Below are 12,677 nucleotides of genomic sequence, written 5' to 3'. Positions count from 1 at the left end.
GCCCTTCCCCCTCCCCAACAAACACAAACTCCTGCTCCAGGTCCCTTGCATGGGACTTCTTAGGAAAGGGGGCGGAGCCCTAGGGCTGGTTGGCAAAGGCTGGGTCCTGCGAGGCGCGCCTGCGCTATGCAGCCCTGCACGTGTTCGAGCCGCAAGCTTCCGCTGGCGCTGGAGTTTCTTGAGGATGCAAACCGAGATGGAGGCACACAGTCCCTTGGCAGAGGCCGGCTTCACCCAGGTCACCCGAAAAGGTGGCCGGCAGGCGAAGAAACGGCAGGCTGAGCAGCTGTCCGCACCGGAGGAGGGCGGGGACGCGTCCCGCATGGACACCGAGGAGGCCCGGCCCGCCAAGAGGCCCGTCTTCCCGCCCCTCTCCGGGGACGGGTTTCTGGTACTGGCGGGGACCGAGGGACAGGAACGGGGCAGGGGCCAGAGGCGGGTCAGGACGGTGGCCTCTGGGTGATGTTGAAGCTTTTTCTGGAGTGAAGCTCCTAGAGAGGTGACTCTCCTGATGTTTAATTCGTCCAGTTAAAGGGGGCTTTTTGATAATCAGCTGTTGTTTCATATCTCCACCCACCCCCTATTCCTCCAGACAACTCCTGAATTGTGTTTTCTTGTATCATAGGGTGGGAAAGAAGAAACCAGAAAAATTCCAGTCCCAGCTAACAGATATACTCCCTTAAAAGAGAACTGGATGAAGATATTTACTCCTATCGTGGAGCATTTGGGACTTCAGATACGCTTTAACTTGAAATCGAGGAATATAGAAATCAGGGTGAGGATGATATTAACTATTTTCAAATATACTGCGGTTTCTCTTTTCTACGGGGATGAAAAGGCATGAATAGACTTTACTTAATGAGGCTTATTTTGTTGAATGATTTTCTTCCAGTTTTCTAATATATTTTAGTGTTTGAACCTCTCAAATGCCTTCAGAATCTGCATGCAACACAATTATTAGTTGAACTCATAAGTTCGTCCTGAAATCATACTAAAGTACTAGCTGTGTCTTAGAAGACTTTTAATGATGTTCTGTTTTTATTGAGAAAAGGCTTAGTAAAGAGGTTGTCATGTTTCAGAAGTATTTAAATAAGCAACCAAAGTACTTGCTGCAGTACAGGTGCTATATATTTTAGTGGTATTTTTTGAAAAAAAAGTACTATTTTAAGAATAAGTGTAAATTATGTATAAATGTGTTTATTTACTTATTCATTTGTTCATTCCATGATGTCAGTCTAGGAGTTAGACAAATAAAATTAGTAAACTTTGGGGTATTTTTTTTATTATTATTTATTTATTTATTTTTGGCTGTGTTGGGTCTTCGTTGCTGCGTGCAGACTTTCTCTAGTTGCAACGAGCGGGCGCTACTCTTCGTTGCAGTGCGCGGGCTTCTCACTGGTGGCTTCTCTTATTGGGGAGCACAGGCTCTAGGCGTGCCGGCTTCAGTAGTTGTGGCGCATGGGCTCAGTTGTTGTGGCACACGGGCTCAGTAGTTATGGCTCAGGGCTCTAGAGCGCAGGCTCAGTAGTTGTGGCGCACAGGCTTAGTTGCTGCGCGGCATGTGGGATCTTCCCCGACCAGGGCTCGAACCCGTGTTCCCTGCACTGGCAGGCAGATTCCTAACCACTGCACCATCAGGTAAGCCGGGGGTTTTTTTTCAGGGTGCCAATTTTGTATCAAAATCAGTGACCAAAAGTAATTATATCTTCCTTTTTAACGATTCATTATCAGGAGTGGTGTAGACTCATCTCTGTTGAAGGACTAGAATAATGGAATAAAGCAAAGAGGCACTGGTCTAGATAGTTGGCAAAGTTTAAAATACAGAACTTGACAGTAGAATTCCTCTTTGTTCCCACTGGCACTTTCATTCAGGTTTTTATGGCTTTCTGCCAGAACCTCTTGTTTGCTTATAAGTGTCTAAATGTCCTTTACCTCATTGCTTTAAACCTCCTTTCACTATCCCATCCTCTATGCCAGAGCCAGATTAATTTTCTCAGACCACACTGGTTTTATTGATATCTTGGTATCTTCAGTATTTCTGAAAGATAAAAGTTTTTGACAATTTGCCTTTCAAGTAGGAGTCTCATTCCCAAGTTCTCTCACCATCTCTTTGAACATTTTTCTGTCCGTCATTATGGATGGATTTGCTCTCTGAAGGCCCTCTCCTCCCTTCTCCCTTCTTCTTCCTCAGTTTCATCATCTTTCAGGGTCTAGCTCAAGTTCTTTCTCCTTTACCATCAGTCCATTTTTCAGTCTTGTCTTCAGGGCCTAAACGTTTATTGTGCTTAACTGTCTTAAGAATTGCAGCACCATCAATTTGGATTCCACTGACATTTGTTGATACTGCTTTGTGCCAGACACATAGCAGTGGTTTGGCAGGCACTACATCATTTTGGTCTTCAGGACAGTCCTTTGAGGTAGATGACATACCCCATCTAACAGATGTGAGGAAACCTGCCAAGGAGTTTCTTGGCCAAAGTCATCAATGCTAGTAGGGACTCTGCCATTCCAACCTCCTTATTTTACAGATGAGAAAACTTAAGACCTAGAGCATGCATGGGACTTGCCTAAAGTCACATATAGAATTGCGCCTGGGATCTAGTTTTATATGTGCTGTTACACAACCCTGTATGGTTTCAAATTTGTCAAATATGTGGTCTCCTCAACTCGATTGTGAGTCTGTGTGGGGGAGGAGAAGTGATGGTTTTGGAATCAGATCTGTGTTCAAATCTTATTTTTTCACCTTTTGGTACTTGAGTTTCCTCAAATATAAAAGTATTTATCTTACTTAAATTTAGGTTGACATGAAGATTAGAGCTATAGTGTGTCAAGCACCTTTGTAGTACACATCATTTACAGGGATGGGCATTTTATGAATAGCACCTATATCTGTGATTATTGAATAAACTCTTTGAGGGCAGGATCCCCTGCTTTAAGCATTCTTGGTAATTAGTACTAGAGTTATTGCTTTGGGAAAGAAAAATCAGCACAGGAATGATGGTTGAAGTCGGGAGATTAGATCAGGACTCCCAGGGAGACTGCATTGAAGGAGAAGAGAAGAGGACCAGCTTGGGTGGAGATGGGCTGAGGATGGAGGTCCTTCAGAATAGGAGCCATTGGAGGAATCTTGCTGGTAACTCCAGAGTCAGATCAGCCTTGGAGTACAGTAAGTCATTTGACAGCCTTTGGGGGGCACTGCCCAGTTCTGGAGTTAGCAGAGTTTTGTTTTGAAAATTAAACATGGTACTTACCTCACCAAAAACTGGGTCATAGAGAATGTATTGGGGAAGGGTGGTGGTGAAGGAAATTATAATAATTGGAAAGGTCAATCCTAGTAGTTTGTTAGAATATTATCTTTTTTCATTCCGAGCTATAATTTATGCTCCCTAGCCCCACCTTTTTTTTTTTTTTTTTAACAGACTTGTAAAGAAACCAAAGATGTTAGCGCTCTGACAAAAGCAGCTGATTTTGTGAAAGCCTTTCTTCTTGGGTTTCAGGTAGAGGTGAGTGATTTCATGATATCTGAAATGGGGGCTCGGAAAATACGCCATATGACTGTTTTGATGGATTTGGGCTTTTTTTTTTTTTTAATTTGAGTGTTGTAGTTCTACAATTTTATGAGAGTTAGCTTAACACTCATTCGCAGGTGCCTGAATGGAAGAGCTTCACAGTATGTATTTCTGTATTGTAGGACGCACTTGCCCTCATTAGGTTGGATGACCTCTTCCTAGAGTCTTTTGAAATTACAGATGGTGAGTGTATGAACTACTAGATGGCACTTTTGTATTGCTTTGTCTTGTACCTGAGTCTCAGCTTTCCAGTCACATTAGTTGAGTCGTGTTATTAGCAGCTTTTTCAAAAATGCGTGTTTTGTGTCCTTCAGTAGGGAAATTTGGCGAATGATTAAACTTCCCATGGAAGTGGGTGATGCTGGGATGGCTTCCCTCCTGAGGTCTTGCTTTTCTCATTTAGTTAAGCCCTTAAAGGGAGACCACCTGTCGAGGGCAATAGGAAGAATTGCTGGCAAAGGAGGAAAAACCAAATTCACCATCGAGAACGTGACACGGACACGGATAGTTCTGGCTGATGTGTAAGTATGTGGTCTTGAGAAAATTATTGTCATAATTTATAGTTGATCGTTTGCTGGTTTCAAGAAGTGATAAAGATTGTATTTTACATATAACGTAGCCACTAAATCTTTGTCAGGATATGGTTCTGGGTGAATAGTTACCTACTTTGAAAACAGATTTAGTTGAGAAAATCTTAGATATTATAGCTTTTTTATCAATTAGTAATGAAGGAAATGTTTAGAATCACTGTTAAAAGAAATTACATGACAGGTGAAGATTGAAATAGTATCTCAGGAGAATCTATTAAATCAGTAGAGGAGAGCAAGGAGTAGGTGTGTTGAATGCCATCATGAGGCTTTCCTTTAAAAAAGAGAAACATAAATGTATATACACACACATGCACGTATATATAAAGGCCTTTCATAAAAGGAAGGTGAGCATTGCACATTGTGGGAAAAACTAGAGAGCAGTTATATGTGAACATCAATAAGATGATACAGGCTTAAAATAAGGGTGCAGGAAGTCAAGCTGGGATTACCGTTCCCTGCCGGAGGTTGAAGCCGCTCTGTTGCCAGTTTGGGGTTACTGGCAGATGGCACAGAGATTATATAATGCCGTGAAGTTGGGAAACGAAGCAGTTGACTGAGAGGAGGAGGGACCTGCCTACTGCTAAATCCAGAAATAATTTTATTTAAAATCATCTCATCTTTGCTCTGAACCAAGGGGCTTACCATTATTTTCGAATCTGAATTTTAGACTTTTTTATACTGTAAATAGAAAACTATTAACACTACATTGGTGGCCCTGTTTACCTGAAGACAGGTGTGTTATAATTTTGACCTTTTATGACTTGAGCCTGGAGTTGGGACCACGGAGCCATGGGAAAAGCTCTTTTGAACTAGAAATTTCAAAAATTGAAATGTTTACCACACTTTAAAATATCATAAACAACCCTGAACGTTTTTGTTAATTTAGAAACTTTAAAATGTAACTGATTTGCTAGTCCAGTTATGGTTAACGCATCATATTAAGTTTATAATTTATAAATGTATCGGTGTATTTCTAAGGGCTAACTTAAAATTTACTCATTGAACTGATTTTTTAAACGGCTGTATTACAGTGTGGTTTACATACAATCAAAGTCACCTGTTTTAGGTATATAATTCAATGGGTTTTTGGCAAATACTCTGCAGTCCTGTGATCCCACTGTGCTCATTTCCATCAACCCAAAAGTTCCTTGTGCATCTTTGCAGCCCCTGCCAATTCCCAGGCAATCACTCATATCCTTTCTGTCCCTATGGTTTTGCCTTTTCTCGAAATTCATATAGGTGGAAATACACACTATGTAGTCTTTGATATATGGCTTCTTTTAATTAGCGTGTTGTTTCAAGTTTCTCCATTCTGTTGGGGGTTAGTAGTAGGTTTTTTTCAGTGCCAAGTACTGGCAGCGAAATGTACTGTCTTGCAGTTTTTGCTGTAAATAGGCTAATTGGAATCCACATGTTCAACAATTTATATTAGTTGCGATACAGCCATAAGATGGACTGTTATGCACCCATAAATGTGATTTTTGATGAGTTGCTGAAAACCTGGCAAAGATCACAGTAGGATGTGAACAAAATATAAAACTGAAAACCATTTGTTCCAGATACATTCAGGATATCGAATGGGAAAGAATGTGACCTATGTGTCCTGAGACCTGTTTGCCATTCCAACTACTGCCCCATTGCTTTGGTTGTTTTAGCAGAAAAACTACTCACACTGTATGTATGCTTGCTTCTGTATCTCCTCATCTTTCATGCTGTACTTCACAGAATTTTGTTTTTATCGAAGTTACACATACACATACTTTAAAATAATTCCTCCTGTCTGCTTCCATTTCCCCCTCCTCTGAGGGAGGAAATTTCAAGTCTTCAAGTTCAGCTAGCTAACTTGTAAAAATTATTTTTCCTCTGTATTTCCAAATAGCTTTGTATAGCAGCTTAATTTTTTCCCCTCAGATTCACTGTTGCTTTTCTCCTGTGAAAGATGAAGATTTCTCTTTTGGACTTCCCCACCTCCGCTCGCATGCTCAACCTTTCCAGCGGTCCCGTTTGCTTGCCCCTCCCTCTACACTGTGGGTTTGGTTCGACTCAAGCTCAGTATTAACCTGAGCGTGAAATCGGTGCGCAGGGTATTAACAGCTGAGCCAGGTGGTGTACTGTGGTTACTTTATCTGTCCTCTGCAACTTTGTTGTCACGTGAAGAAATAATTCTTACGTTTCTGTGTGCTTTCTCAATATTTCAGCATACTAATTGAATAGAAAGCCATACATTGTCTGTATCTCCGCTTGGTGGACTCAGATGCATCAGACATTTTGGAAATCTCTCCTGGAGCCTTCTGTTCCAGAAGCACTGCTACCCTCTGCCTGGCACACAGCTGCCATCCCGGCTCCTTCTTTCACCATTGCCCCTTTGGTGTTTGAATCCCTCGGTTCTTGGATTCTTTGTCCTGCGTCGTCCTTGTTTTGGTGGTGTAGGTAGTCCTGGAGCTCGCTTAGCACAGGAAGGACATTTGTGAGACCTGGTTGGGAAGATGTCTTCTCTTCTGGCCGAGTATACAAATCTGTTGTGAATCATTCTCATTCATAATTCCTTCCTGCAATTTAATCTTCTAATCCTTCTATTCAGTTTTCTTAACATCCTGTTGTTGATTCATGAGTGCCTGAAAATTGCTTTTCTAATCTCACTGGTTCTGGGGTTTGTTTTGGTTTGTTTTTCTTCTTTTCTCCCTGCAGTTTCTGTTTCTGTACTGCTTTATTCCGCTTGCTGGTTGTGCCTTCTACTCTTTTGCACTGGGTGCTTTCCTCGGATTCTGGTTCCTCAGTGTGGGCGTCATATGTTAAGGGTGGGGCCGTAAGGAGCAGACTAGAAACCTGGGCTCGGGATGCTTGCGGGTGGGCTAGGGGTGGGGCGCTGGTGGCCTGTAGGCTTCACTTAGGATGATTGCCAGCCTGTTTCTTTGGGGAAGCCCTGATGTCAGTATCTTTAGTCTTTCCCAGTGAGCAGGCCAGGTTCCCCAGAGAAGCATTCTCCAGTCTCTCTGCTGACAGACTTTTGGAGCCCAGTTACGGAAGACAGTTGGAAGTCTCGCTGCTCATTGTGCAGACGTTTGCTTGGCATTGCCCCTGTTTTCGTCCTGGTGCTCCTACTTCCACTGTGCCTGGTGCCCCTGGTCCAGACCCCAGGTCTTTCACCTTCTGCAGTGAGCAGCCCCACCCCTTAATTTTACCAGAGTTACAGAGGGGTAGTAAGGTGGTTGCCTGGTCGCCCGGAGTGGGGAAGGAAACCTGGGGATCATCCTGAACAGACTTTTAACTGATTCTCTTGTTTTTAGCCTCATTTTTACCCCAATTTCAGAAATGCCTGAGCCTTTGGAAGGGAGAGGGTTCTGTTTGACATCCCCCCTGAAGATTTTGGTGTCAGTTTACTAAGTTTACTGATATTTTGGAAGCTGGGCTCAGAAAAGCAAAATGCTATATTGCCAGTCTAATTTGAACCATTTGGCAAGGAATGCCCATTAAAAAGGTCTGGATGATCTCCAGAGAGTAGTGAAGAAATTTAAAGAATCTTAAATCTTTTTTTTTTCTTTTAATTTATTTTTATTTATTTATATTTGGCTGTGTTGGGTCTTCGTTGGTGCGTGCAGGCTTTCTCTAGTTGCAGCAAGCGGGCTTCTCATTGCGGTGGCTTCTTTTGTTGCGGAGCATGGGCTCTAGGCACGTGGGCTCAGTAGTTGTGGCTCGTGGGCTCTAGAGCTCAGGAGTTGTGGTGCACAGGCTTAGTTGCTCCACGGCATGTGGGATCCTCCCGGAGCAGGGCTCGAACCCGTATTCCCTGCAGTGGCAGGTGGATTTTTAACCACTGCGCCACCAGGGAAGTCCCTAAATAATGTTTAGAAAGCTTTGCAGTTAAAATACAAATATGTTTTAACTAAGTACGGTATTACCTGCATCTGGGTACTTTAATATTCCCAGCTCTGCCAGTGTGTCATCTCGGACAGGTGTTCTGGTTTCTCACTAACTTGTTTCCTCGTATGTAAAGTGGGCATAACTTCTGCCTGATAAAGCTCATGCAAGGATTAAATGAGAACATGTATGTAAAGCCCTAGCATGCTGGAGAGCACTCAGTGGATAGGAGCCATTGTTCACCAAGGGTCTTAAAGAACTGAGTTTTGTTTTTTAATTTTTATGTCTTTCCCTCATAATTTTCTGCTGGGATATAATGCACTTATCATTCCCCTTCAGAGTGGTTTTCAGTATACTTACAGAGTTGTGCAACCATCACCACCACCTTTATTTAGGCATCTGTATCTATCATGAGTTTCCAGAGTTTCTGGATCATGGGACTTAGTTAAGGAAATGCTTTTTGTTGCTAACCTGTCTCACTTTATCTCTTGCAGGAAAGTTCACATCCTTGGTTCTTTCCAGAACATCAAGATGGCAAGAACTGCTATTTGCAACCTCATCCTGGGTAACAGCAGTTTCTTCCTATGTTGTTTTCTCTGAAAGAAAAGAACAGGGAATTTAGGAACTCAGATCACATTTGCAGGTCACTTTAGGGTCAGGGTAATGATAAAGGTAGCAAGCAGAAACTCTTGGGGGTTGGCAAATGTGGGCCCAGAGAGAAAGCAGGAATATTTTTGCTTGAATTCCATCTGCAAACCCGAGAGAAAGGGTTTATTGGATTACATTGCTTACATCATCGCTGCGTCCCCTGATGAGGTGCACTAGGGAGCCCTTCCAGAATAGCAGGCAGCATTGTTTTAGGTTCAGCCAAAAGGGAGCTGCTGAGCAGCATCAGTCAGTCATCTTAGTTGACTTACTTAGTCCCAGTTTCAAACCACGAAGTACAGTCACTTGCGGTCAGAGCCGTGGGTGGTAGCGCTTGCTCGGGAAATGTGTGGGACTCGCCGCGGTGCCCAGGTCAGTTGTGCCCAGGTCTGACTGGCTGCTTTTCGAAACATTTTGACAACTCGGTGTCTTTGGCTGTTAGGATTTAAAATGTTCTTTGGAGAATATTTATGTGGTTTCCTTTATGGTTCTTTTGTTGATTTAAGGTAGATCCAGCAGAAAATGTCCCTGTCCTTTGTAGAGTTGCAGACCATTTTCCATGTAGCATCTATATGTATACGTGTGGATAAGCTTTTTTATTTTCTCCTGCAGGAAATCCTCCATCAAAGGTTTATGGCAATATTCGTGCTGTGGCTAGCAGAGTGGCAGACCGATTCTGATTTCAAATCAGAGACTTTTTATCTTGTCTTTGGACTCTAGAGAAAAAGCCTTTCCCCTCTACAAGTGGTCACCAGACACCATGTGAAGAACTTTTCAGTCATGGATACCATCATTTATACTAGCACATTAAGTATAATTTATATTTTCCATTTTAAATCACATGTAGATTTGCATAGTTTATAATCCTCTCATTTGGAGGGAAACTTATTTTAAAAAACAGTTCTGTATTAGCTTCTAAGCTTTTTGTTTATAAATTTATAAAAAGTTATTTCTTCTCTGTGAGTTGTAATTAAAAGAATCACCTCAGAAAACCTCTCTTGACTTGTGACCCTTAATACTGGATGGTGTGTGAATATTTTAGACCCAGGTCATAGCAGCAGTTTGGATATACTCTGTGAACCAAGGAAGGCTAATATTTGTACCTATTTTTGCAGTTTGTAAAATTAAAGACTACATACATCACAAGGTTGATGTGAGGAAAGAGTTTTATTTTTTAAGTAAGTGTTTAATGAAAGCAGTCAGACCTTACCAGTGTTCGGGTATACTTATTCTAAGTAGTAAAGGTGAAATATAAAAGAATATTTTTACCCCTAAGAAAACTACTATATTCTGCAAATGTAGTAGATTGTTTTAACAGGTGTCTACCTAAATGTTCTGATTTATATTATGCATTTTTTAATGAAAGGAGCCTACTTCATTAAACTGTGTGATGTTATTCTCTTGTACATCTCTACAACCCTTGACCAAAACTTTAAACTTTAATGATAGGAGTATTAGAAAGTACATGTAAGAACTAGAAAAAGTGTTGTTTTTAAGTATTGCTATTAAGCTTTCTATTACGTGTGCCACTGTCCCAAACTAGTCTGTACATTGCATTGGGATTAGATATACTTAATATTACAGTGGGAATCCAGTGGGAAATTGCTGGAAATGTCCCAGCAGTAACTTTTTGATCCTTTGGCAACACAACAGCATGGAGAGTGTATGTGTATGTTGATACCATTTTACTCATATCCTTTTGAAAAGGAATTTGTTGGGACTGTCTTATTCTGGAGCCTGCAAAGGCTTTAGGAGGTACTTGCCTACCCCCCACCCTTTGTCCAGGAAGTTATATGCAAAATTGTGAGTACTTAGGGTGTACTTTTGTAAGGAATGGGTCCACAGTTTTAATCAGGTTTCCAAAGCGCGTGGCTGAGATGAACCATCGCTATGTAACCATAAACATTTTGTGTTGATTCTTAAAGAGCATAATTTTGATTGGAAAAACACGGGTTTTCTATGTTAAAGTGAAGTAATCTTTTGGTATTGTTTGCATTTACTTCCTTTTGAAGACTTCTTACGTAGTTAGAACTATCGGGAATATAAGAGCAAATATATTTCTTTGGCAGTTGCTAAAATTTGGGATACTGAACTTTTACCATCTTGAGTTTTGGGCCTCTCCCTGGGCAAACATCCCCAACCCCCAGGGAATCAGCACTGCTTGGGGCTTGAAAGGGAAACAAAATGTTAGAGGAAACCCAGCTAATTTCTGGAATGGAATAATGAAGAAAAAATAGAGGTAATAAATCTGACTACATCACAGTGGTAGTTGCAGTGGGAGTTGATCTTGACCTGGATGAAATCACTTCTTCAAATTCTTCTCTAAGGCCTGGACATGAAATCTAACACCAAAAACCTTAGCGATGCTTATCCACATTTTTGTGGCATCTGTCATGCTAACCTGTGATTATTTTAGTGTCTGCCTCCCACCCTAAAGCCTCTGATCTTTAGATTCTCAGTATCTAGTACAATTTCGGACACATCATATAACAGTTTATTAACATACTAATTGCTACTTGGCTGGGGAACGGGCATGAAAGAGGAGTATTTTCTTAGATACTCAGTGGCCGGTAAGGGAAGAGACCTTGTTGTTTCCTCCTAGTCGTTCCAGAAGATTTGGACTCTAATTCTCATCCTATCTACAGAAGAAAGCTCATGTTCATTGAGCATCTGGGAAAGAGACCTGATTTTCCTGATTCCAGAGCCATGGGACAGCATGCTGAATGTTAGATTATTGAGTACACGGTGACAGTGTACATAACCATCCTACAACTTGCAAAATGCTTGTATTATACAAATGTTAATTACTCATTTGGTGAAAGAAATCAGTAATCTTCAAAGACACCAGTAATCTGAAGGAGGTTTGGGAGAGCAAGGACTCGCTAATTTGATCTGGTTAGCTGATAAATTTATAATGCCCAGGGTTAGTAGAAGGTTGAAGTGGCAGTGGACTTTAGCTTAAAATGTGAGCTAATTTAATGAGCGATTTTTGAGCATGTGGGAATTTTTTTTTTTTTTTTTTTTTTTGGCGGTACGCGGGCCTCTCACTGTCGTGGCCTCTTCTGTTGTGGAGCACAGGCTCCGGACGCGCAAGCTCAGCAGCGGCCACGGCTCATGGGCCCAGCCGCTCCGTGGCATGCGGGATAGCCCCGGACTGGGGCACAAACCCGTGTCGCCTGCATCGGCAGGCGGACTCTCAACCACTGTGCCACCAGGGAAGCCCAGAGCATGTGGGAATTTCTGAAGACTAAGAATTGTTTGAAGGACTTCCCTGGTGGTGCAGTGGTTAAGAATCCGCCTGCCAATGCAGGGGACATCGGTTCGAGCCCTGGTCCGGGAAGAGCCCACATGCCGCGCAGCAACTAAGCCAGTGCGCCACAGCCACTGAGCCTGTGCTCTAGAGCCCGTGCGCCACAACTACTGAAGCCCGCACGCCTACACCCGTGCTCCGCAGTAAGAGAAGCCTGCGCACCGCAACGAAGAGTAGCCCCCGCTCGCCGCAACTAGAGAAAGCCCACGTGCAGCAGCAAAGACCCAACGCAGCCAAAAAAAAAAAAAAAATCCATTCTATGAAACAAAAATTGTTTCAAGACATATATGAGCTTGAACAGCATTTCTTTCTAAGTCCTGGAAAGTATCCAGAAAGATTTCTACCATCTTGTCTACTCTTTCTTTTAAACTGTGGTAAAATATACATGATTCACCATTCTAGCCATTTCAAACTGTACAGCTCAGTGACACTAAGTACGTTCTCATGCAACCATCATCCACCATTTCCAGAACTTTTATATCTTCCCCATCTGACAGTGTACCCATTCAACACTAACTCTCTACTTCCCCCTCCTCCTGGCCCTTGGGAACCACCATTCTACTTTCTGAGTCTGACAACTCCAGGAACTTATATAAAAAATACAGTATTTGTTCTTTTGTGACTGGCTCTTTTTTCTTAGCATGTCTTCAGAGTTCATCCGTGTTACAGCATGTGTCAAAATTTCCTTTTCTGGCTGAATAACAT

At 42.1% G+C, this 12,677-nt stretch overlaps 1 protein-coding gene across 1 annotated transcript; it reads left to right on the top strand.

The window, feature by feature from the left end:
- Window positions 1-111: 111 nt before the first annotated feature.
- PNO1 (partner of NOB1 homolog) lies at window positions 112-9,738 on the top strand. Its single transcript, XM_081253580.1, has 7 exons — window positions 112-391; window positions 626-775; window positions 3,420-3,503; window positions 3,692-3,752; window positions 3,973-4,090; window positions 8,512-8,582; window positions 9,275-9,738. Exons 1-7 carry the CDS (start codon window positions 185-187, stop codon window positions 9,340-9,342), a joined length of 759 nt encoding a protein of 252 aa, XP_081109706.1. The 5' UTR covers window positions 112-184; the 3' UTR covers window positions 9,343-9,738.
- Window positions 9,739-12,677: the final 2,939 nt, after the last annotated feature.

This window comes from Mesoplodon bidens (genome assembly GCF_964165515.1).
Source record: "Mesoplodon bidens genome assembly, chromosome: 14".
Lineage (NCBI taxonomy): Eukaryota > Metazoa > Chordata > Mammalia > Artiodactyla > Ziphiidae > Mesoplodon > Mesoplodon bidens.
The sequence above is the reverse complement of the archived record's forward strand: the minus strand, read 5'-3'. Positions and strand labels throughout refer to the sequence as shown.

Bases quoted from the DNA above. Each gene is read 5' to 3' on its own strand.
- PNO1 (XM_081253580.1), top strand. From the start codon at position 185: ATGCAAACCGAGATGGAGGCACACAGTCCCTTGGCAGAGGCCGGCTTC. The intron at 776-3,419 runs GTGAGGATGATA...TTTTTTTAACAG, and splicing joins CGAGGAATATAGAAATCAGG to ACTTGTAAAGAAACCAAAGA. The intron at 8,583-9,274 runs GTAACAGCAGTT...TTTCTCCTGCAG, and splicing joins TATTTGCAACCTCATCCTGG to GAAATCCTCCATCAAAGGTT.